This window comes from Populus nigra, chromosome 12 (genome assembly GCF_951802175.1).
Source record: "Populus nigra chromosome 12, ddPopNigr1.1, whole genome shotgun sequence".
Taxonomy (NCBI): Eukaryota; Viridiplantae; Streptophyta; class Magnoliopsida; order Malpighiales; family Salicaceae; genus Populus; species Populus nigra.
In genome coordinates, this window is record NC_084863.1 from 2,254,534 (window position 1) to 2,278,287 (window position 23,754).

At 34.0% G+C, this 23,754-nt stretch overlaps 3 protein-coding genes, 1 non-coding gene and 1 pseudogene across 6 annotated transcripts; all 5 read left to right on the top strand.

The window, feature by feature from the left end:
• The first annotated feature begins 718 nt into the window (after positions 1 to 718).
• LOC133668913 (putative pentatricopeptide repeat-containing protein At1g12700, mitochondrial) lies at positions 719 to 2,996 on the top strand. The gene has a single exon (XM_062088917.1). It carries the CDS (start codon positions 884 to 886, stop codon positions 2,717 to 2,719), a length of 1,836 nt encoding a protein of 611 aa, XP_061944901.1. The 5' UTR covers positions 719 to 883; the 3' UTR covers positions 2,720 to 2,996.
• Positions 2,997 to 4,830: 1,834 nt separating this feature from the next.
• On the top strand, positions 4,831 to 7,060 carry LOC133669602 (putative pentatricopeptide repeat-containing protein At1g12700, mitochondrial; annotated as a pseudogene).
• A 4,962-nt stretch (positions 7,061 to 12,022) lies between these two features.
• Positions 12,023 to 22,233, top strand: LOC133670056 (uncharacterized). 3 transcript variants are annotated; one of them, XR_009834001.1, is made up of 4 exons: positions 12,023 to 12,398; positions 12,622 to 12,715; positions 12,808 to 21,728; positions 21,819 to 22,233. XR_009834001.1 is itself a non-coding variant. In XM_062090477.1 (4 exons), the coding sequence occupies exon 4, from the start codon at positions 19,045 to 19,047 to the stop codon at positions 21,151 to 21,153; it is 2,109 nt and encodes a 702-aa protein (XP_061946461.1). In that variant the 5' UTR covers positions 12,023 to 12,398; positions 12,622 to 12,715; positions 12,808 to 12,866; positions 14,111 to 19,044; the 3' UTR covers positions 21,154 to 22,233. The 3 variants fall into 3 exon arrangements, 2 of the variants coding, with proteins under 2 accessions (XP_061946461.1, XP_061946460.1); XM_062090477.1 differs by having other exon boundaries at positions 12,808 to 12,866; positions 14,111 to 22,233; XM_062090476.1 differs by having other exon boundaries at positions 12,808 to 22,233.
• On the top strand, positions 12,330 to 14,747 carry LOC133669873 (uncharacterized). The gene is made up of 3 exons (XM_062090199.1): positions 12,330 to 12,398; positions 12,808 to 12,839; positions 14,219 to 14,747. Exons 1-3 carry the CDS (start codon positions 12,330 to 12,332, stop codon positions 14,745 to 14,747), a joined length of 630 nt encoding a protein of 209 aa, XP_061946183.1.
• Positions 22,234 to 22,930: 697 nt separating the features above from the next.
• LOC133670281 (U5 spliceosomal RNA) lies at positions 22,931 to 23,046 on the top strand. Its single transcript, XR_009834029.1, has one exon. It is a non-coding gene; the product is annotated as a U5 spliceosomal RNA (small nuclear RNA).
• Positions 23,047 to 23,754: the final 708 nt, after the last annotated feature.

Below are 23,754 nucleotides of genomic sequence, written 5' to 3' on the forward strand. Positions count from 1 at the left end.
ATATTATATTCTTCAATTTGATCTTTATTCTTTTGATTTTTATCTTTTCTTTGTCTTTTTATAAAAGTTTATTTGTTTTTAATTTCATCATTCAATTTAAATTTGTAATATTATATTTTTCAATTTAGTCCTCATTGTTTTAATTTCTAATTTTTCTCTTGACCCTTTTATAAAATTTCTTGTTCCTTTTAATTTCACTCTTCAATCGTAACATTATTTTTATTTTTGTGTCTTTTTTCATTCTCATTCTCTTGATATTTTTTTGGTTTTTTGTTAAATTTATTTTTCTTTTTAATTTTGCGCTCCAGTCAAATAAAAAAGTATTTTTTTCAATTTTGATTTTTATTTTTTTAATTGTTATTTTTTAAAAAATTCTTTTTTCAGTTTCAACTTTCCATATTTGATTGATTAAAAATTAAATTTCATGGTTTTTTTTTCTAATTAAATAACTTAGATCCAATAAACTAGGTTATAAATTTAAAAAGTTAACATGAATTATTTTTAAAACAAATCTTCATAATCCTTTTTATTTTGTTTATAATGTTATTCAAATTTCATAATCTAAAATACAAGTTTAGTAAAATATCCCAAATTAGCTTTACTCTAATTATCAGAATTACAAATTTATAATAACTGATTTTTTATATTATTTTTTTTTATCTCAATCTGGCATCTAAATATCATTTTAAAAAAAACTGCCCCGCGCCGAGGCAAGTAATCCTAAAATGAAATGGTGCATTGGGTTTTATGATGAGCGCAATTTGGAAAACCCTAAAAAGAGAAGCCCCTCGGCTTGCGTGTTTCAGTCTCAGTGACCACCGCTAACTTTCTTGAGTGAGACCGGGAGCAGGTTTTGTTGGGCTAAGCTTCTGCTTTGCAAATAATGATGTGGAAATTCACCTTTACAGCTTCTGCTTCTCTCTTTGAGCTTCAACAACGACAAATGGAAATCGGTGTTTTTCCTAAATTCCCTTCTTTCTTATTCTTCACTCACCAGCAAATCACTACCTCTACAGCTTCTGCCACCAAAATTAGTCCTTCCTCGAGAAACAATGGTGGGTTTTGTAATAATTATAGCACTCTTCATAGTGTTGCCGATGCCGTTGCTTCTTTCAATGAGTTGCTTAGCATTCGTCCAATGCCACCCGTTGTGGAATTTAACCGGTTATTAGGGTCCCTTGTCAAAAAGAAACATTACTCTACTGTAATTTCTCTCTGCAAACAAATGGATTTGTCAAATATCAGACCTGACGTTTATACTCTTACCATTTTGATTAACTGCTTCTGCCACTCCAACCAAGATCATTTTCATTTTGCTTTCTCTGCTTTTGGTAAAATGTTCAAACTTGGTCTTCCACCTACTAATGTCACTTTCAATACCCTATTTAACGGCCTTTTATCCAAGGCCAAAATCACTGATGCAGAAAAAATGTTTGTTGAGATGGTAAAGATGGGGTATGAACCTGATGTGATTACTTATAGCACTATAATTAATGGTTTATGCAAAACCGGCAACACGACCAGGGCTCTTCATTTGATCAAGAAGATGGAAGAAAAAGGTTGTAAGCCAGCAGTGGCGACATATAATACTATCATAGATAGCCTTTGCAAGGATAAACGGGTAAACCAAGCCACTGAATTCCTATTTGAAATGTTTGATCGGGGCATTCCACCAAATGTTGTTACCTACAGCTCGATTCTGCACGGCTTTTGCAATTTGGGTCGATTGAATGAAGCAACAAGCTTGTTCAATCAAATGGTTGAAAGGAATGTTATGCCAAATACAGTGACATTCACTATTTTGGTTGATGGACTCTGCAAAGAAGGGATGATTTCAGAAGCTCGGTGTGTTTTTGAAAGGATGACTGAAAAGGGTGTAGAACCAAATGTTTACACTTACAATGCTTTGATGGATGGATACTGTTTAAGAAGCCAAATGAATGAGGCCCAAAATTTGCTCAACATCATGGTTCGCAAGGGTTGCGCACCTAGTGTTCGAAGTTATAACATATTGATCAAGGGGCACTGTAAGAGTGGAGGGATTGATGAGGCAAAACGACTCCTTACTGAAATGTCTAATAAAGCATTGACTCCTGATACTGTCACTTATAACACTCTTATGAAAGGTTTTTGCCATGTAGGGAGACCTCAGGATGCACAGAAGCTTTTTAAGGAGATGTGTTCGTATGGCCTGCTTCCGAATTTGATAACTTACTCGATTGTGCTAGATGGCTTATGCAAACATGGCCTTTTGGATGAGGCATTCAAAGTGCTCAAGGCAATGCAGGAGAGAAGGATAGAACCTGATATTTTCATTTATACTATCCTTATTCGAGGGATGTGCAATTTTGGCAAGCTTGAAGCTGCAAGGGAACTGTTCTCCAATCTTTTTGTTAAAGGAATACAACCTGATGTGGTTACATATAATGTCATGATCAGTGGACTTTTGAAAGAAGGACTATCAAATGAAGCATGTGAGTTGTTTAGAAAGATGGCAGTTGATGGCTGCTTGCTGAATAGTTGCACTCACAACCTTATAATCCAAGGATTTCTTCGAAACGGTGACACATCAAATGCAGTACAACTAATCGAAGAGATGGCAGGTAGAGGGCTCTCTGCAGATTCATCTACATTTCAGATGTTATTGGATCTGGAATCTTATGATGAAATCATCAGACGATTTCTGCATGGAAACTCTCAAGGTAGAAAAATGAAGTGAAATTTTCCTATCAAGTGCAGTTTCCATGTATTGGCTTTCTTCAAAATAGTTAGGTTTTTGTACCCCTTTCAAGTTACTGCACTCATATTTTCAGCTTTGATGAGTGATTTCTCAAATACGAATAGATGATCCATTAATTGTTTATATACTGACAATATTTTATTTATTACAAGTGCTTAAGACTATCAGAATGGAAAAATGGAGAGTAGCAGTTTCAAAGGGAATACAGTTGCCAATATCTGAATGTTGGTGATAATAAAATGGCATTGCAAATGAATCTTGCTAGTTGTAAACTTTTACCTTATTTTTGTATCTCTATGTATAATCTTTCTGTTCAATGACTTAAAATGTGAACTTGTTTGATCTCCAGACTTGTTCTTGCTGGAAATTAATGCAAGCTTCACTAGGAATATGCATTTGGTTAAAGGCAACCTACCATGTCATCAGATTGGAAGATGTTGCTGAATCTTCAGGAACTTCTGGAGGTGGCATTTAATAATGTCCATGGAGGTTTATGGCAGGTTTTGTTTTGTAATTATATCTCAGTGATTACAGCCTCTTTTTTTTTTTTTTTTGCCTTCTCTCGCCTCTTATAATATAAGAGAATATTAACATTATAGGAAAAACCTAGAATTTTATTTGAGAATAAATGTCAAATCGAACAATACCCAATGAAATAGCATCTTAAATATAATTTTATCTATCTTATTATAATAAATTTTGATTAAACTTTAACAAAAAAACTTCATGGGGGGCCGTGTAAAAAGAGTGCTCTCTAATTTTATATAAAAAAGTCATAATCTTATTGAAAAAAATAATATTTAATTAAATAATACACTAAATAAAATTATTATCATTTTATTTTAAAGAATTCTAATATAAAAAAAACTCTCAAAGAGTCTAGACTCATGGGCCTAGATGGGCCAGCTCCAGCTCCTCGTCCAAAACAAAAAGAAAGCTAGGCAATAAAACCAGACTTGCTAGACTTATGAATGTTAAAAAAAAAAAAATTAAAGAAAACCTGCTTATTTATTTCAATACCAAACTTGGTCTCTAAAGTCTTAATTATTTTTAAATAATAAAATTTTATTTTATTTTATTATATAATGCATTAATTTATCATCAAATTATCCATTTTAAATAATAAATCTGTAATGATGAAATTAAAAAAAAATTCAGTGAGAAAAATAGTATTTAGTTTATCTACATGGATTTAAAAGAGGTCCATTGGGTTCCTTCTGGTTTGTCCATTCATTACTAAAGACGAGAGAAAGACTGAACGGAAGTCTGGAGTTGTGAGAGTGAGAGATAGGCTACTTAGGTTTGCTTTCACCTTCTTTGAATACGTTTGGCTACGCGTTAGAGTTTGTGTTTTGTCAAAAACACAAGAAGCAAACGTTTGGTTAACAAAAAAAAGCGATTTACTGTGCATGGTCCCACCATAAATTGCGTGCGAAACGCAAGCAGATGGAAAGCAGAAAAATGCTGCTTTCTTGCGCGGCTCTCAATTCAGAGGTTGGTACACTGTTCAGTGAACAGTGTAGCATGATACACTGTTCACTGAACAGTGTATCATGCCTCCGCTGTTCACTGAACAGTGGAGCATGTGAACAGTGCAAGAATTGCACTGTTCACGTGAAATTCTTTTTTTTTTTTCAGTGTATTAATTTTTTTAACATTTTTTTTAAAAAAACACTAGTATAAAGTGAATTAACCTGATAATATTTTATCTACGCTCAAAAAATTATGAAAATTGTAGTTCTTATCGGATGAATTTTGTATGTAATGACATTATAAATAGTTTAATGGAATAATAAAAAGTATTTTTTATAAATTATTTTTTATTTCATGATGTAATAGGAGTAATTAATTCTACAATATTTAAATTTAAAACCATTGATATTAATATATATTTTTAAATTATTTTATAATCTCAATTTCAAAAGCATTCTTAACCAAACACATTAAACTACTTTTTCTTCAACCTCAATTTCAAACACAGTTTTAACCAAACACCTATTTTTTCAAACCAACCTCAACTAAAAGTACTTTTTATAAAACAACTTTTTTTAAACCACAACCACAACAGCTACCGCAATACCAAACACACTCTTTACAAGAACACTAGGAGACAGCAGCTTTTTCTTATGCTTTCGCTTTCGCTTTCGCATTCGAACATGATGATGCGGAAAAGCACATTCGCAGCTTCTGCTTCTTGTGCTTTTCAGCTTCTTCAACAACGACAAATGGAAACGGGTACTTTTCCTAAATTCCCTTCTTTCTTATTCTTCATTCACCAGCACTTCACTACTTCTACAGCTTCTACCACCAATATTAGCCCTTCCTCCATAACAAATGGTGGGTTTTGTAGTAACTATAACAATCTTCATAGTGTTGCCGATGCCGTTGCTTCTTTCAATCAGTTGCTTAGAATTCGTCCATTGCCACCCGTTTTGGTGTTTAACAAGTTATTAGGGTCCCTTGTGAAAAAGAAACATTACTCTACTGTAATTTCCCTCTGCAAACAAATGGATTTGTCAAATATCAGACCTAATGTTTATACTCTTACCATTTTGATTAACTGCCTCTGCCACTCCAACCGTGATCATGTTCACTTTGCTTTCTCTGTTCTGGGTAAAATGTTCAAACTTGGTCTTCAACCTACTCATGTCACTTTCGGCACCCTACTTAACGGCCTTTGCTCTAAGGCCAAAATCATAGATGCTGTAAAATTATTTGATGAGATGGGAAAGATGGGTTTTGCACCTAGTTTGATTACTTATACTACTATAATCAAGGTTTATGCAAAATCGGCCACACGACCAATGCACTTCAGTTGCTCAAGAAGATGGAAGAAAAAGGTTGTAAGCCAGATGTGGTGGCATATAATACAGTTATAGATAGCCTTTGTAAAGATAGACGGGTCGAAGCCATGGACTTCTTTTCTGAAATGGCGGGTCAGGGCATTCCACCAAATGTTGTTACCTACAGCTCAATTCTGCACGGTTTTTGCAATTTGGGTCGGTTGAATGAAGCAGCAAGCTTGTTCAAACAAATGATTGGAAGGAATGTTATGCCAAATACGGTGACATTCACTATTTTGGTTGATGGACTCTGCAAAGAAGGGATGATTTTAGAAGCTCGGCGTCTCTTTGAAATGATGACTGAAAACGGTGCAGAACCAGATGCTTGCACTTACAGTGCTTTGATGGACGGATACTGTTTACAAAGCCAAATGGATGAGGCCCAAAAATTGTTCGACATCATGGTTGGCAAGGGTTTTGCACCTAGTGTTCGAGTTTACAACATACTAATCAATGGGCACTGTAAGAGTAGAAGGCTGAATGAGGCGAAAACACTCCTTTCTGAAATGTATGACAGAGATTTGACTCCCGATACTGTCACTTACAGTACTCTTATGCAAGGTTTTTGCCAAGCAGGGAGACCTCAGATTGCACAGAAGCTTTTTAAGGAGATGTGTTCTCATGGCCTGCTTCCAGATTCGATGACTTATTCGATTTTGCTAGATGGCTTATGCAAACATGGACATTTGGATGAGGCATTCAAACTGCTCAAGGCAATGCAGGAGAGAAAGATAGAACCGCATATTTGCATTTATAATATCCTTATTCAAGGGATGTGCAATTTTGGCAAGCTTGAAGCTGCAAGGGAACTGTTCTCCGATCTTTTTGTTAAAGGAATACAACCTACTGTGGTTACATATACTGTCATGATCAGTGGATTTTTGAAAGGAGGACTATCAAATGAAGCATGTGAGTTGTTTAGAGAAATGGCAGCTCATGGCTGCTTGCCGAATAGTTGCACTTATAACGTTATGATCCAAGGATTTCTTCGGAACGGTGACCCATCAAATGCAGTACGACTAATTGAAGAAATGGTTGGTAGAGGATTCTCTGCAGATTCGTCTACATTTCAGTTGTTATTGGATCTGGAATCCAATGATGAAATTGTAAGTCGATTTATGTGTCGTTGAAGCTCTTAAGGTAGAGAAATGAAGCGAAATTTTCCTATCAAGCGCAGCTGCAATGTATTGTCTTTATTCAAAATAGTTAGGTTTTTGTACCACTTTCAAGTTATTGCACTAATATTTTTCGGATTCGATGAGTGATTTCTCACGTTCCAGTGACTTCACAGTGACCCTTCTAGCACTAGAGCTGTCATCATACTGTATTTGATTTGAATCTGTCTGTGTATAAATTATTTCTTGGATAATTTGTCTCATTTCTTGTATAAATTATTGTTTAGGTATTTTGATTTTGAAATTGTAACTAACATTTTTTCTTGTACTGATCTTAATAAAGAATTACATGAAAGTGTGCACTTGATGCTCTTGATCTTGTGCAATTAGCCATGTCCGCACCAGCTTGTGCTGGAGCTGATTTATTTGACTTGGTTTATAAAGCTGGTGTTTTACTGTGGAGCGAATTTCTTACCAGAGAGAGTGATATATCCATAGAGCAGATTCCAAACATATGCAGCAGTTGTGGAAGCTACTTGGTTGCCACCACCATGGCTGATTTGAGATTTTCCAGAGCTGCATGCATCCGTTTGAAGTTTTGTTTTGAACTACAATCATCTGTGCTGATATGATGCTACACATTCGCAAGAAGCAGCTATGGCAATTCAACTCTCATTGAGAAGAGAAGGATTTTTTTTCACTTTCTAAAGTAAAATGGGAAGATTGTGGCCAGTTTGACACTGCAAGGATGGAGTTTTACCTTCATCTAATTCAGCACATTAATATTCCAAGCCCTGTCAGCTATCAAGTTACTTGAGTTTATGATTCTGGTACTGTTATGGCTTGATGGGGTTTTATGTCTACAATGCTCAATGATTAAGTTTCGGCTCTCTTCATTTCAATATATTATATATTTTCCCATGAAACACAACTCTATAACATGAAATCTCATTCTTTTATTTCTTGGCTTTATTTCACTTGTTTGGTTTACAACGGTTGTATAGTTTTCACTTTCCAGGCCGATTTCCAAGAACTGTAGAATAACCACAATATTTAGGAGTGTTTGATTTCAATTATCAAGTAGGAGTTGCTTGTTATGTATAATTGGCAAGAGAGGATGGATTGTTAATAAAATATATTAAAGATTATATGTGGTAAAAAATATATATAAGATTTTAAGTTAATTTTTAATGTAGTAGAAGAATGGAATATTGTTGTAACTGCTTATTTTTTTAGTTTTTGTATAATAGTTTTTCAAAAAAAATATAAAGAAAAGAAATTATAAAAGAATAAAGATAAGAATAAAAAAAATAGTATAAATAAGTTGTGTAGAGTGATAAATATTTAAAGTATAAAAAATAAAGAATAATATTTTTTAAGCATGACCATGCAGCACCTAGCTTTTTTATTTATTATTATTATTAGTTTTTTAAATTTATTTTTTAGTTAGTAATTTAGTATCCTTTCTCTTACTTTTTAAATTATTTAGTTTAATTATTTTTTAAATAGAGATAAATCTTTTGGATGATTTTTGAAATATCATAATTATAAGAGATTATTATAGTTTATCTTTATTTTTTTTCCTATTAGGTTTATGATAAATATGCTGTATTTGCATTGTATACAAGAACAAACTTTTTATTAGGAAAATTAAATTCCCATTTTAGTCTAATTAGCATTCATGATTTTTCTTAATTTATCAGTTAATATATTTTTTTAATTCATTGTATTAGACACAAACATTATCTTTCCATTTCTAGTTAACAAATCTCATGATACCAAAGCACATGTCCATAATCCACAATACAGCAAGAGTATATTGACTACAGATGTAATAATTAAATTTTTAAAATTTCAAATCGAATAACTTTGTTTTTTTTTTTTTTTTTAAAGGATGCCACAATACAGCAAGAGTATATTGACTACAGATGTAATAATTAAATTTTTAAAATTTCAAATCGAATAACTTTGTTTTTTTTTTTTTTTTTTAAAGGATGGGGAGAAATACCATAGTTATGGGTACAAAATACTGTGAATTATAATAGTGATTTGACGGTTTTGTCCTTCACCGAATCAACTTACAAGGCTAAGGTAAGGGGTAAAAGGAATTTTTCCACGTGATCCACTTTTCATTAACGTTTTCATTGGCGGTGCAAAAGTCTTCTCATGTTTTTTAGAATAGTGAAATACTTTCACTTTCCTTAAAAGCAAGAATCATATAATTGGTTGTAGGGTTTTTTTTTTTGGTGAGATTTTAATTGTTTTGTATAGTTTAATTACTAACTTACCCTTTAAATAGAAAAAAAAAATAAGGCTTGCTTTGGGGTTTTTTTTTTTTTTCATGCTGGGCTTTTGTGTTATAAAAAAATTAGTAGAGAGGTATCTTAATATTTTGTATTAATTAAAAATTATTAATTTTGAAAATCTATCAATTGTGTGTTAGTGACGTGGAAGCATGTGGAAGGGATGAGCTTAAACGATGTGTGCGAATTATATTTCATCGAGTCATTAGATTTCTTATAGTGTCTTCTTCATCTAACAGCAGTGTGTGTTTGGTTTTTCTAGACGGATTGTTGTCAGAGCTGTTTTTTATTTTTTTCTCTCTTTTCTCTCTCCTCTATCGAAATTAATGTCTAACGATAAAAATTTCAGATAGTCCTCTTAGTTGGACATATTTAAATACCAATCATTATTCTTTTGATTTGTTATTTTTGTTTTTGATCCTATTGTAAGTTTTTGTTTTATTTTTCAATTTGATTATTCAATCTAGATTTTTTGTTTTTTGCTTTTTTAGGTTTGGTTCTAATTCTTTTTTTCCTCTCATTCTTCTCCTTTCTTTTTTTATAAACTTTTAATTGTTTTCAATTCCATCATTTAATTAAAATATTCAGTTCATTTTTTTTTTCAAAATTTGATCCTTATTTTTTGAGTGGTTTCTTCTTTTAATTCTTTTATAAAATTGATTTTTATTTTCAATTTAGCTCTTCAATTCAAAATTATTCACCCTCTCATTTGTTTTTTTCTTTCAAATTTGATTCTCATTCTTTGAATTGATATTTTATATTTTTTTGTGATCGAATTTTTTTTTTAATTTCATCTGTTGACATTTGATTTTTTTAAAGTTTGAGATTCATGGTTTTTCCAGGTTTGATACTTCTAATTAAATGATCCAAGTCATGAGTTTTATGAGTTAACACGAGTTTCTATTTTTTTATGGATTTATCTGGAGTCCTTTTGTGTTATTGAATTGTTTTATTTTTATTTTAATCATTCAATATTTTATTTATTGAGAAATGACTTTCGTGATTTTTCCTATATTTAGTGCTTCAAATCAAATGACTTTGGGCATGAGTTTTACAAGTTATCAAGTGTTGACATCATTTTTTATTTTTAAAAAATTAGGTTTCATGATTTTTTTAATTTTTATTTTTGCCGAGTTATTCTGATTTCATAACTTGATCTACATGTTTGACAAGTTAACCCGAGTAGGCTCAAATCTCTTTTTTTATGTTTATAATTATTATTTTTTAATCCTTTTATATGTTAGGTTTTATTTTATCAGTTTCATCCTTCAATTTGATTTGCTAATGATTGATCTTCAATGTTTTTTCATTTTAGTTGCTTTTGGTCAAATTACTCGAGTCACGGGTTTAAAAGGTAGGGATTTCTTTTGCATATTTTTTATTTTTTTTATTCGACATTGTTTTTTTTATTTAAAAGAAAAACACTTTTGCATTAGCTTAACATCATGATTTTTCTTTATTTTATTTTCTGTCAAGTTATCCTGATCTCATAACCTAACCCACGGGTTTGACAGGTTGACTCGAGTAAACTCAAGTCTTTTTTTTTGTTTATAATTGCTATTTTTTTAATTCTTTTATATGTTAAGTTTTGTTTTATTAATTTTATTCTTCAATATTTAATTTGTTAAAAATTGACCTTCAAGGTTTTTTCATTTTAGTTGCTTTTGATCAAATTACTTGCATTATAAGCTTAAAAGATAATTTTTTTTATTTTTATCATTCAACATTCTTTTTTAATATTTTTGTGTTAACTTAATATTTTTTCCTCATTTTTTTTATCCCACTTAGCAGAGAGAGGGACTCGTAGATAGTGTTTGAACTCAAAATTTATACAAAATAATTTTTTGTTTAATCTTAACTCAAAACTCAAGCAACTTGTATGAACTCAAAATTTATACAAAATCAAATTATATATTGAATTGATAATTTATTATAATTTTTATATTTGAAATAAAATATTAAATTATTGAATTGAATTCAGTTAATAATTTATTATGATTTTTATATTTGAAATAAAATACTTATTGTAATTTGTGATTTATAGACAATAATATCCTCATGGTACGATAAAATAGTTTCAAAAAAAATTTATTGATACTTTTTTGATAGTGAGGATTCTTCGGGTGGCTAGGTTTTTTGAATAGTTTAGAATCTACTATAAATACATATCTTGTAACTTTATTTTGATAAATAAACAATAAAAAAATACTCACTTGTGTGAATACAAGTACATTTTCAAACCAATCTTGTGTTCTTTATAATTTATCTCTTCATTAATAGTAGCTTCATGTTTTTTCACAACAATATCACAACTATAAAATTGAATTTAATTATACTGTTTGAAATTTTTTAAAAATTAAATAGAATTAGCAATCTTGATTACTTTATTTTTAATTTAAAAATTATTTTTATTTTAAAAAAAATTTATTTTCATTACAAGCACCTTTATATTTATTTAAAATGACATGGAATAGAGGCATTTTAAAGAAGGTATAAATAGGCCTATCTCATATTAATTTTTTATTAAATTTGTTGAAAAAAAAACTGAAAAAACATGTATTTACTAAAAATAAAAAACTTTTTAATCAAAACTTTTTAAAATATTAAAAAATGTTTTTTTAGAAATATTCCAATAAAAATTAATGAGTTTTCACTCAAACCAAACCAACAAGAATCTACCTTGTCCCCGATTTCTTTTCTTTAAACTCCCAAAACAAATCAACCATGATATTGCTAACAATCTTTCATCTCCCTTTGTGTTCTTTTTATTGTATTGGATTCTTAATTGGTTCATTTACATTAAAAAAATGTTTGAGAGTATTAATTTTTAAAATATTTTTTTAAAATATATAAAAATAATATATATATTTTTTATTTTTTCAAAAATATTTATATCATTAGCAATAAGAAAAACTTAATTTAAATAAATAAAATTAAAATTTTTTAAAACATAAGAACAAATTAAAATCTAAATCTCCAGTTATATTCTCTACCGAGATACTAAACAACATAATAATAAAATTCAAAACTTTCTATCTTTTTCTTGAATATCAAAAGGGAGCCAGAAGGAACCACCAACTTGTTGGAAGCTTTTGACAATCTTGCCAATTTTCTTTCCCACTTCAGGCAATTTCTTGGGCTCAAAAAACAAAGCAGCCACTCCAGAAATGACAACTAGTTTAGGCACTCCTAGACCAAACAAAGCATTGCAAGTTAGAACTTGTTTAACCCTCGAATTTCTACTCGTGTGTTTTCCCAAGAACTAGAGAATTACAGGAGCTGGTTTAGTCGAAGAAAACAATGGTGTTAAAAAAAGTGGAGTTCGAAGATGGGACGAGAGAAAGAAGATGGGGGAGTTTTGGAAGAGATAGAGCTATTTTTGGAAGGAAAGGGAGAGGTGAATATTTTTGGAATATTATCTTCAATGATAATTTTAATAGTATTTGACAGGGGTTATACGAGAAGCATGCAAACCCTTGATTTCTTTCTCTTTTCTCTTTGTTGGGTCGATGTTTGATTTTCAATCAACATCTTATCTTTCTTTCTTTTTGATTGGCTGGCTTAATCTGTCATTGATTTTGGAAATGTTAATATTGGGATCTTCTGAACCCATCTGCTAGAATTGATATGATGGGAATGTGGAGGTGGAATCCATGTTGTATGGGATAAAAGCTACTAGACACACAGCGAGAAGTTGTTCTGCTTGATGAGTTCGTACGTTAATTCCAAACAATTGAAGCACATTGGTAAAAGATATTTATCAAGTCATTGTTTCTGATTTCTTATGGAGTTTTTGTACTTTGCAGAAATCATTTGGAGAAACTATTAGGCCGACAAGGTATTTTCTTCCATGACTTGACACAAGGTACTCACAGAACCTTAACGTGTTGCTACTTGAATGTTTTTGTGCTGTAAACTTGTGATCCATGATGCTCCTTTTCTTGTTCTATGTGTATGTTATTAACAATCTAAGCGTCGGATAAAATCACTAGTTTCTTTTATAATGTATACTAACGATAAAATCATCGGAAGAGCTACGAATTTGGATTGGGATTTTTCATTTCTCAAAACTCCAACATGTGCCTTCTTTTGGTACTTCGATTATGTGCGCTTCAAGCTTGAAAAATAATCATAAATGACTATGACATCTGTCTATAATTAAAAGCTAGTAGAGATGCTTCATCTCTGACTCTATCAGTAGTATTAGAATTTTAGTTTTGCAAAAGGGATGAAATGAAATTTAATAAGACGGATCTACAAGATTGTGATTGCATTTCAATGAACACTATTTGTTTGAGTTTATGTGCTATCAATTTGAAAGTATATGAGGAAAAAAACATCCTATTATCCTTGCGGTTCTAATAGTTTAAAGGATAAACTATTATCGGTGTTGAAAATAACATGAACTTATAAATGCTGGTGTCATCTGGCACCTTCCCATGAGGAAATTTTTTGCAGTTCTTATGTTGGAAAATTTTTAAATGACCGGGGCTTGTGCAATTCAAGTGCAAGCACTCAATCATTGAAAAGAAATATGAAATAAATTTATACTATAACATAAAGACAGCTACTATATTTCTCCATGTTTTATTTTACTCGAAATAACAGAGCAATTCAATGGCATTAATTAAGGCCAGAACTATTATCCAACTCTTCAAAGTTTCACTTTCTTACAAATTTTTAAACTCGTTGTAGTAATCTTCTTCATTTAGGGATTTTTCATGTTTGACTGCTTAGAATAGAGATTCACTGAATATAGATGCATAATTTTAAGTTCTAGGATGAGTTGGGCCAGTCTGGGATAACCTTGATTTATGAAAAACTTATCTTGCTGATGCCAAACGAGATAAGTTCTAAGCTGTTCCTTTATCCGTGAACTTTCCTTTTGTTGTTTACTTTAGTAGGCTCATTGGATTTTAGCCCCATTTCTATTCAAATTACTAACACTCGAATACTTCGCTGTGCAATTTTAGGGTTTTCTTTAATTACAAATTTCCATTCTGTGTACTGCTATAATGATAAGATTTACTCGTTTTTCCGTAACTGCTGAGAAAATATATGGAAGGATATTGAGGTTACCATTTACAAAATAGTATGGTTGTGTACTAGATGGGGGCCACACGCCTATAAATCAACGTGATTCTCCTCACCATTTCTCAATCCCATTGAAGGAAAACCACTCTCCATTGTGTATAAATTTCTGAAGTGTCGATCTAGTGCCTCCAAGGCTGTCAGTGAAGTTCAAACCTTGTGTGTTGTTGAGACTCTGCTTATTATGTTGTCCCGTGGTGATAGCCATTCCTCTCTTTGTCATCTCTGTGTTGAGGCAGCTATGAAAAAGCTAGCTGACCCTGGGAACACAGACTTTGACAAGCACTTGGCTGAACACAAGGCCACTCTGGATAAGCTTAACAAACAGTATTTTGATAACCTCAAAGAATTGGATGCCCTAAAGCGGCGAGGGAAGGAACTTGATGAGCTGGAGAAGGTGGCCCGTAGCAAGTCTTTGTTTGGTGCGCCAATTAATGAACTCAGCTTTCACGAGTTGGAAATGCTACGGAAGTCCTTGGAAGAAATTAAGGAAAACATATTGAAGCAAATTGAGAAGATTTCTGCGGACAATGAAAATCCAACCTCATCCTCCTCTGCGAATATCGCTGGAGTCATCAATCCTTCTGTGAGTAGCACTGCCAGGGGTTCTTCCTCTGCTGATGTCAATGACCATGATGATGGCCATGGACATTAACCGTCTTAAATCTGAGACTAGGAAATAAAATGGATTTGCTATCATCCTGTTTCTCTTTTGAGTTTCATATGTATGTTAGTAGTCGCTCTCTTTTCAGTGGACAGCAGTGTGTGAATGTCAGAGACATCAAATGTCTGCAGATGTGCACTTTGAATAAATATTAGATGAACTGGTCGTTTGTAGTCTTATTTCTTTTTGATATGATGCTGGATTACTTGTCATAAATGAACTCATCCTATAGTGTTTGCTTTGATTGAAGAATAAATGTTCAGGTTGTTTTGGGAGAATGTTTGTGGATGAGGGGAGCTAATAATCATTGATTGAGGCACAGGCTGTTGTCCTCTTGGTAGTGAGCAGATGTGAGAAATTTAATGCTTGTCATATCTGATATGAGTGCAAATTAGGCACCACTGATTGTGCTTTATAGCTCTATCAATTCAACTGACTCTGTTGCTATGATCACACAAATTGGTAATAGAGAGGTCAATTTGGTTTATGAAATGGAGAATGGTGAACACTTTGCACTGGAGTAATTCAAATACAAACTGATAGTGTGGTGATTTAATTGGATTTTATTTGGGTATACATGCACGATCCCAGTTTCTAATTCAGAGCTTTTTAGCACTAGTAATATGAGAGAGGGAGAGTCAACTATTTAGCAGTTCTTAGTTTTTATCTTATCGGTGAATGTATGCAGTTATGCTAGCATCTTTTATTGCAGATGCATAGGCTGTGTTAATATATATTCCATTCCTGAATCTGCTTGCATTCTCAGAAGGTTCTCTGTTGCAAATGATTCTTACTTAGAATACCAGTTTACAACATGAAATATAAGTTGATGTTGATTTATTTGCCAACATTTCATGCATGCATTGTGACTGTTTGTATACTTTCATACTTTTCTTTTCTGCTCATAATTCTATTATATTAAAGATTTTTCTGTGTTTGCTTTTTCTTCCATTGAGAAAAAACCACACCGAATAACCTTCAGGTTTAGAAATCTTAACCAACTTTATTTAAGCCACTCTACAGACTTAATTTTGTCTGAATAAATTACTCTTCTTATGATAAATCACTGTATGAACTAAATTTCTCTTTCATGATGATATCTCTAGTATCTAGTGCATACATGTGCATCTGATTGAAGCTCCTTAGAGAAGTTGCTTTCTCTGGTCCACCACCCCTTGAGGAGACTTGTTGGCATTTTTGGTTATCTGTAGCTAGTGGTGAAGTTTTATTTTCAATTATAAACCAGAATGCCACTCTTCCGTCAATGGTTACCATTGCTGGTTATCTGCAGTTTTATGCATTATTTCCCCACACTAACTGCTTGCTTCTCCCATTTAAAAAGCTCTAGTCTGTTCTGCTATAATTAATTTCTATCCTCCATTTGGTTGTGGCGATGATTGATTTTTTCTGTATTTCATGCACTTAAGGCTTGCTATGTTTCATTTTATACGATATCTCAATTCTATAAATCTATGCTAGTGATGACAAATCTCATACTTATTTGAAAGGATAGAAATTTATTTCAGAAATTAAGTGTATAAAGAAGGCAAGTATAATTGAGTTTCAGTTCTAATTGAGAGCATAGAGGTGATAGAGTAGACCGAAGGCATAATCAAATTAATTGAATCAAGCTCTTATGTACATACATAATAAAGTACGGGTACTTTCTAACTTCTTCAATTATGTTTTTTTCCCTGCATGGTATCCCTTGTAACGAAAGTGGATGGCAAATGTTGTTGCTTTGGCTTTCTATTTTTCTGTGCCCGGCCTATATGCAGGATATAACTGTAAATACATTTAGAAGACAGAACACAAAGATTGAGGAACAGCACAGAATACTAGTTACACTGCATGATCATGGATCCAAAAAAGGTAAACATGGAAGAAGATAATTCATCAAGGTAAGTAGTCGATATTTTGTTTTCACTGAAGAAATTAATGGTGAAAGTTTATTTGGTGTTTTCAGTTTATTGTAGATTTCCTTATGGAGCTTGTCAGTTTTAACTATGGTGCTTTGTTGCACTACACCTAAGCTCATTGTTCTTTCGCATGCCTTCTGTTACCTAACTCAGCTTTTATTCAGTTCTATGCATGTTTGTTGATGTTTTTCTTTCTGAATTGAGGGGCAGGGCAAGTGTTGAGAAATGTAGCCTGTAAATTGCAAGCAATGACTATTACAAACCAGCACCATTTTTGTAGCTATGGCAAAAAAGGGAGCTTATTATTATTTTTTCTTTCATAATCATGTAGCCATCTTTCTTATCACCTTTACTTTTCCTTTTATGTAGGAAACATAGAAAACTGCTTAATGTAGGAAACATAGAAAACTGCTTAATGTATTTAGCTTCCAAATCTAGTTTCATAGTATTTCTCATATATTGTGCCTGTGTTGGTCTGACTGAGCAATGAATACTGTGATGGGGACATCGAACCGGAAACATTGGTTATGCGCGCGTATAATTATAGACGATGGAGGATAGCCCAAACCATTGAGAAATTGGACTTTAGCTTATGTTTTGGGCTTAATTCATATGGACTTTTAGTTAAGGTTTATGAATTTGGTTTTATTTGTTGGGTTGGATTTAATTATTGTTGGATATTTTATTTAATGGGTCATAAGCCCAATTGCTTATTCTAGTTAGGGTTTTAGTATAAATACCCTACTTTTCTAAATGTAAGGACAACTATTGATGATTAATGAAAATTGCAGATTTTTGCATCTCCCTACTCTCCTCTCCTCTCTTCTCTGGCTCTCTTCTTCTCCTCTTCTTCCTCTAGGCTTCTTTCTTTTCCCGGCTTTAATTTTTTTGCTTGTTGTCCCGCGTCAAATTTGGTATCAGAGCATGGCTTTTAATTGTTCTTACAATTAAACGATCTACACATTTATGTGAAACCCTACTCTTCTGGAAAAAAAAAAAAAAAAAACCCTACTATTCTGATTACAAGAATCTACTGTTCACTATTCACTGTTCAAATCACTGTTCATCATCCACTGTAATCGGGTTTCCAGCAGCGGCGCCACTGCCATCTACGGCGTCTCAGCTAGTCACAGCGGCAGACCCACCACTGAGAAGACCTGCAAATCAGTCCACCGATCCACGCCGATTTGCTACCTCCGACACAGACCAGCGGCAACCACCAGATTGACACCGCAAGAGACATCAGTGGATCTCCGGCTTCAGCAGCACAAAACCACCAGCAACAGCTACCCACAACACCCATCACAACGGATCCACGCATCAACCAGTTTCATCCTCACCAGAGAGCAGTTTAGGCATCCCCAATAGCCACCAAAACCGAGATCAGATCATCGTCACTGTTCATCGTCACTGTCTTCGTCGACTCCTTAGCAGCGGCGTCCCAGGCAAGCAACCCCAGAAGCGACACCGGATCAACAGCCTCGCCCAGAAGCGACACCAGACACCTCCACCTCTCCCCCTCGCGCCGCTGGCCCAAGCAGGAGCACGGAGTGAGCCATCGCCGACAGCGGCGGCAACGGGTCACAGAAGCTAGGGAAGCAAGAAAGAAAGAAGAAACAAAAAAACCCCAGCTGAGAATATAATTAACCCTGCCATGTCATCTGCCACGTCAACCTCCTGGAGCCACGTCATCCGACACGTCATCGCCACACCAGTCAAGGGCTGCTCCACCAGCTGCCACATCGTCAGTTTCTGTCATATCAGCTGCCATGTCCTTGTCTGCCCATTGCTGCCACATGTCTGCCATGTCATTATCTTCGCCACATAATCAACATCAAATTCCAGCATACTCCTCCAAAGCAGTCAAGTCAGTAAATTACTTTACTTTTGATTTGTTGATTTTACTTTAGGTATTGCACTTGGTAGTCAAAGTTGTCGTTAATATTACTTTTGTGCCTAAAAAAAAAAAAATATCACACCTTGCATTTTTATCTGTTCACTCTTACTTAACCATTTTCTTCTTTGATATTTAGCAACTAGTTGTTGAGCCCGTTGAAGTTAGTAAAAATTGTTACCATTATTTGATTAATCATTTACACTTAAAAGGTCTAGCATTGCTTGCTTATAATTTTCCTGGCATAATCTGTTCTTGATTAATCTTCACAAAAAAAAAAATTAGCTTTATTTTTGTATTGTGATTTTACATGCAAGAACCATTTGTGATCTCAATTCCATTTATAAGTTAGTGTTGCATGCATTTATGTCATGATCATTTAGTGTCCAAGTTTAAGTTTACACTTGCTGTAGACTCAACCTTAGTGATAGTCTCGACGACCATGTAAAGGGAACTGCAAGCTTAGGTGATCAACATGTTTAAGAGAATTGAACCCCAAGAGAGTTTTCGAATAAGGCACTCAAAGACTAATGAATATCACAAGAACAATCATTATGGACAAGTTCACTCTGAGCGCCACCAATATGACTATCATTTAGGTTATTCTAAATACGATGACTTTGATGAGCGAGTCTTAAGTCCTAACAAAATAGAAGCTCCCACTTTTGACGGTCGTCATGACCTTTGGATATTTGATATGTGGATTCGTGATATGGATAAATTCTTTGAGTGGCATAAATTGTCTGATAATAGAAAAGTTAGATTTGCTAAGATGAAACTCATTGATGAAGCCAAAGTTTATTGGAGAGATGTTGAGGATTGTTTAGAGATGAGAGGTAAACCTCCTATAACTGATTGGATCAAAATGAAACATAAACTTCAGGAGAAGTACCTACCCCAGTCTTATAGGAATAAACTCTTAGACCAATGGAACAATCTAAGACAAGGGAATAAATCTATCAATGAGTATATGACGCAGTTTAACGATTACATGATTAGATGTGCCATAAAAGAGAATGAAGCCATGACTTTGCGTAGATTTTGTAGAGGCTTAGATGATGATCTTAGAAGAGAAATTGTATTTCAAGGTGTATCTACCCTTGACCAGGCTTATACCTTAGTTAAAGACTACAAGTTGGTCACAAAGAATCAGTGGAAGAATCATCAGGACTCTTATAGCATCCCTACTAGGTCCCAATTCAGAAACAGTGATTCTTTGTTAGGTGCTCCACCCCATAGACCTAATCCTAGTAGCACCAAACTTTGTAAGAAAGATAAAGGTAAAAGAGTTGTCAATGAAGTGTCTAAGGTGAGTTCAAAGGTTAAGTGTACTAATTGTTTAGGTTTTGGTCATATCTCCTTAGATTGCACCTCTAAACCCTTAGTCATCCAAAAACATAAGGATATAGGTAAAGAGGAATATTGTAGTGTTGAAGTGTATGAGCCTAATCTTGAGGATTTTAGTGACCTGGATGACGAGGATGTGCAAAAAGAGGGACTTAACACAATGAGTCCACATGAGCTTGAGACTGAGGTTAAAAAAGAGTCTGATATGTCTGCTTCAATGGTAGAGGAAGTTTTAGGGAACTCTTCAGTGGAATCGCCTGTAGAGATACGTATGGTCTTAGAAGAGTCTCATGATATTAGTCCTCCTAAACTACCTGATTCCTCATCCCACATTCTTGGTGTCCAGCACATCATAAGTTTAGAGCAACATATTGAGCTTTTTGACCCCTTACCACATGCACGTGATGAGGAAGATGAAGATAATCCTAGTTTACTTGATCGTGTTCATACCATATCTACACAGGTTTCAAACAATGTTTGTCACATTTCACACCCTCAATCATTTAGTGTTCATAGTTACAAACCTGAGAAGCCTATAGAACACCCTCCCATATCTCCTCACGATAGGATGTTTAAGTCAGCTGAGTCATTACCATGTAGGGTTCATAATTTGCATATTGAGATCATGAAACAAATTCAAGCAAGTAATGAACAATACAAATTTCGAGCTGATTTACTTGAATATCATGATGCACTTACTGTTGGAGATTATTTCATGATACAGATTAGACCTGAACGGTATCCTTTGGAAACCGATCATAAATTGCAAGTAAGTAGTGTTAGACCATTCAAAGTGTTGCAAATGATTAAATCAAATAATTATGTCATTAAATTGCCATTAAACTTTGATATTAGCTCTACTTTTAACGTGAAAGATCTCAGTATTTATAAAATACAGCATATCCCTGATGCTCCTTTTGATACCCCTACCTCTTTATCCATATCTTTGGCACAAAAGGAATATATTAATGCTACTTTGAATGCACAAGTTCTTTTTACCAGGGTTGATGAACTTCAGCAAATCCTAGTATATGGGCTCAACGACCAGATTCAGACTGTACTTGGATTATCAGAGAGACATCATAACAGCTTGATCCTTATCTTTGAGAGCATTATCGGAGCTGCCTTGACCTATACTCGACAGGGTCGAGTTCTTCCAACCCCGGGAGAATTGATGGGGACATCGAACCGGAAACATTGGTTATGCGCGCGTATAATTATAGACGATGGAGGATAGCCCAAACCATTGAGAAATTGGACTTTAGCTTATGTTTTGGGCTTAATTCATATGGACTTTTAGTTAAGGTTTATGAATTTGGTTTTATTTGTTGGGTTGGATTTAATTATTGTTGGATATTTTATTTAATGGGTCATAAGCCCAATTGCTTATTCTAGTTAGGGTTTTAGTATAAATACCCTACTTTTCTAAATGTAAGGACAACTATTGATGATTAATGAAAATTGCAGATTTTTGCATCTCCCTACTCTTCTCTCCTCTCTTCTTTGGCTCTCTTCTTCTCCTCTTCTTCCTCTAGGCTTCTTTCTTTTCCCGGCTTTAATTCTTTTGCTTGTTGTCCCGCGTCATACTGCTTGTGATTTTCCATGAGAATTGAGAAAGGTGTGCTATTTCAAGATACTGTGAAAGCGTGTCGGTGCTAATTAAGCTGTTTTATAATTATCTCAAGTTCTTTGTCACTTGCATATATGATGACATGAGTCCAATGGGGTAACATCAAGTGGCTTTTTGGATACAAAAGGGATGTAGCAACATACAGTGGAGAAACCTGACAATGGCATGAATTCTACCAAAATGTCTCTCTTTTGCTGTTTTCTATTACCTTGTATCCATGTTGTCATGGCTCCAAACTAGCAGATATCTAATCTTTTCAATGTTTAATGTAGAAGATGACAGGATGTGTATGGCAACAGGAAAATCTCACATCGGAAAGCCATAAGCTGGAAGGCAAGGCAAGCATGTAGAAGATGAATGGATGTGGGACGTACACGCACGGGGTTAATGGGTGATCAGAAGGCTCGTGGCCTAGGTTAGTGACCTCCAGTGCACTCAGGAGGGGTGCTGGTCTAAGCTCTCCCCAAGTGGGGGAGCCTACGTCAAGATTTGGCTGAACAAGTCTCTGCCCCTGCCCAGTTCTAGTTTAGAAAATTTGAGTTAATAAGAAGAGCCAATAGGCAAACTTGATAATCCAGATGCATAGCATCGATGTATCAGATTGATAATGTTAAGAACTTTTTGAAAACAACCCATTAGTTTGATTTCTGTGTATATAGAAAATCTGAAATTGGGTGATTTGTTGAAGATCATGGTTTTTGCCTCATGTCTAATGGAGTAAAAAACAACTTAAGATGGATGGCTCTCCTGGCGAAAACAACCTATAACAGCAAGCGAAAACAAATATAATGCTCAGCGGAGTTGGTCGAGACACATCCAACTATAGGTTTTGTGATCTTAGAAAGTAAACAGAGAAATCATTATTTGACTGAGTAATGGAGTAGGAAATGAGTTTGAATTAGCATTAACAGGCGGTAGACCTTCCAACACTTGGTGTTCAATCATTTTCTGCCCTGTTTGCTAACCTAATCGCCACAACTGCTGTGGGGAACAGTACTCAAGGCATACGAAAGAACACTCTTAAGAATTGGGGGGAAGAAGCAATATATCTCTAGACTCCGATTTTTTTGGCTTTAGTCCCAATGGAGATGGATCCTAAAATAGGTGTTAACATGACAGGAGTCCATGCCAGCACACCTTCTTTCAAAGAAAGCAGTTTCTGTAGCTTCATCACTTGATACCCAAATGGAACCAGTAGCAAGAAAGTAGCAGAAGGGTCTTGTCACTGATTTGCATTTCCTACTCCAGCTCTTGGTTCCATCAAATGGTCTGATTTGTATTTGGAAGGGTCACGATTATCAGGTATCCCACATCGAAAAAAAAGGAACTGAGCTTCCATCAAGTGCTTATAAAAAGCAAAGCAAAGAGCAAGTACTTCTCACGCAGCCGCGCGGTGGGCACAGAGCGAACTATTCTTTCGCCTTTTACTAAAGAATACCGTGTGCTCGCCGCAGATAGCGGCATACGCTTATTTTTGGAGGGTTCTCTTCGTCAGAATGAGAGTCCCATCAATTCTAGTATGAAGTTTATCCTGAAGTGAAGAGGTTTAATAATTAATGAGCCAAAATAAATTACCAATAGGTAATTTGAAGTTTAAAATTGTGTTCTGAAATTTAATTGGGACTTTATTGTCATTTTTTATATAATATGATAGGGGTGGGCTTTATTCTTGACCTAATTTTATTTCATCCTTTGTCCTCGACTATCTTCTTTGTCCTTCTCTCCTCTGTTCTTTCATCTCTCAGTTCGGAATTAATAGAGCCCAGGTACTCTCTCTAGAACGAGGACTTTTTCAAAGAGGAATGAGATTTGTTTGGGAATAGAATCTGGACTTAATGAAACATGCCCTAATTTGCTTGTTCTTGTACATTTTTCTTGCTATTTTGATTTCATTTCCTTGATAACAATTTCTTAGTTTCAAAATCCATGTCTTACTAACATGGTAAGAGCCTTGAAAATTGACACCACTCGAAGGGTAGCAGTGCCACCAACTGCTCCAGAGTGAAGTACTTGGAGAGAACTGTTCAACAAAATATGTATCCAGAGTCCTTGGCTATGCAACTTCAAATACTGTGAGACATGAATAAGCAACATAAGGTATGGTATTCTGCTGTTGCTGCATGAGTTTTATGACCTTGTCATCTGCTGTAAATCTATCCTTGTTGCGGTCAAATATGAGTTGGTATTTCCTCTTCCAACTAAAAGTAG

What these genes read in the sequence shown, in the direction of transcription:
- LOC133670056 (XM_062090476.1), top strand. Translation starts at nt 19,045, where the DNA reads ATGTTTAAGAGAATTGAACCCCAAGAGAGTTTTCGAATAAGGCACTCA.
- LOC133668913 (XM_062088917.1), top strand. Translation starts at nt 884, where the DNA reads ATGATGTGGAAATTCACCTTTACAGCTTCTGCTTCTCTCTTTGAGCTT.
- LOC133669873 (XM_062090199.1), top strand. Translation starts at nt 12,330, where the DNA reads ATGGGACGAGAGAAAGAAGATGGGGGAGTTTTGGAAGAGATAGAGCTA. An exon ending in TTTTGGAAGGAAAGGGAGAG is followed by an intron (nt 12,399 to 12,807) that starts GTGAATATTTTT and finishes TGTACTTTGCAG; the next exon opens with AAATCATTTGGAGAAACTAT. An exon ending in GAAACTATTAGGCCGACAAG is followed by an intron (nt 12,840 to 14,218) that starts GTATTTTCTTCC and finishes GTGTCGATCTAG; the next exon opens with TGCCTCCAAGGCTGTCAGTG.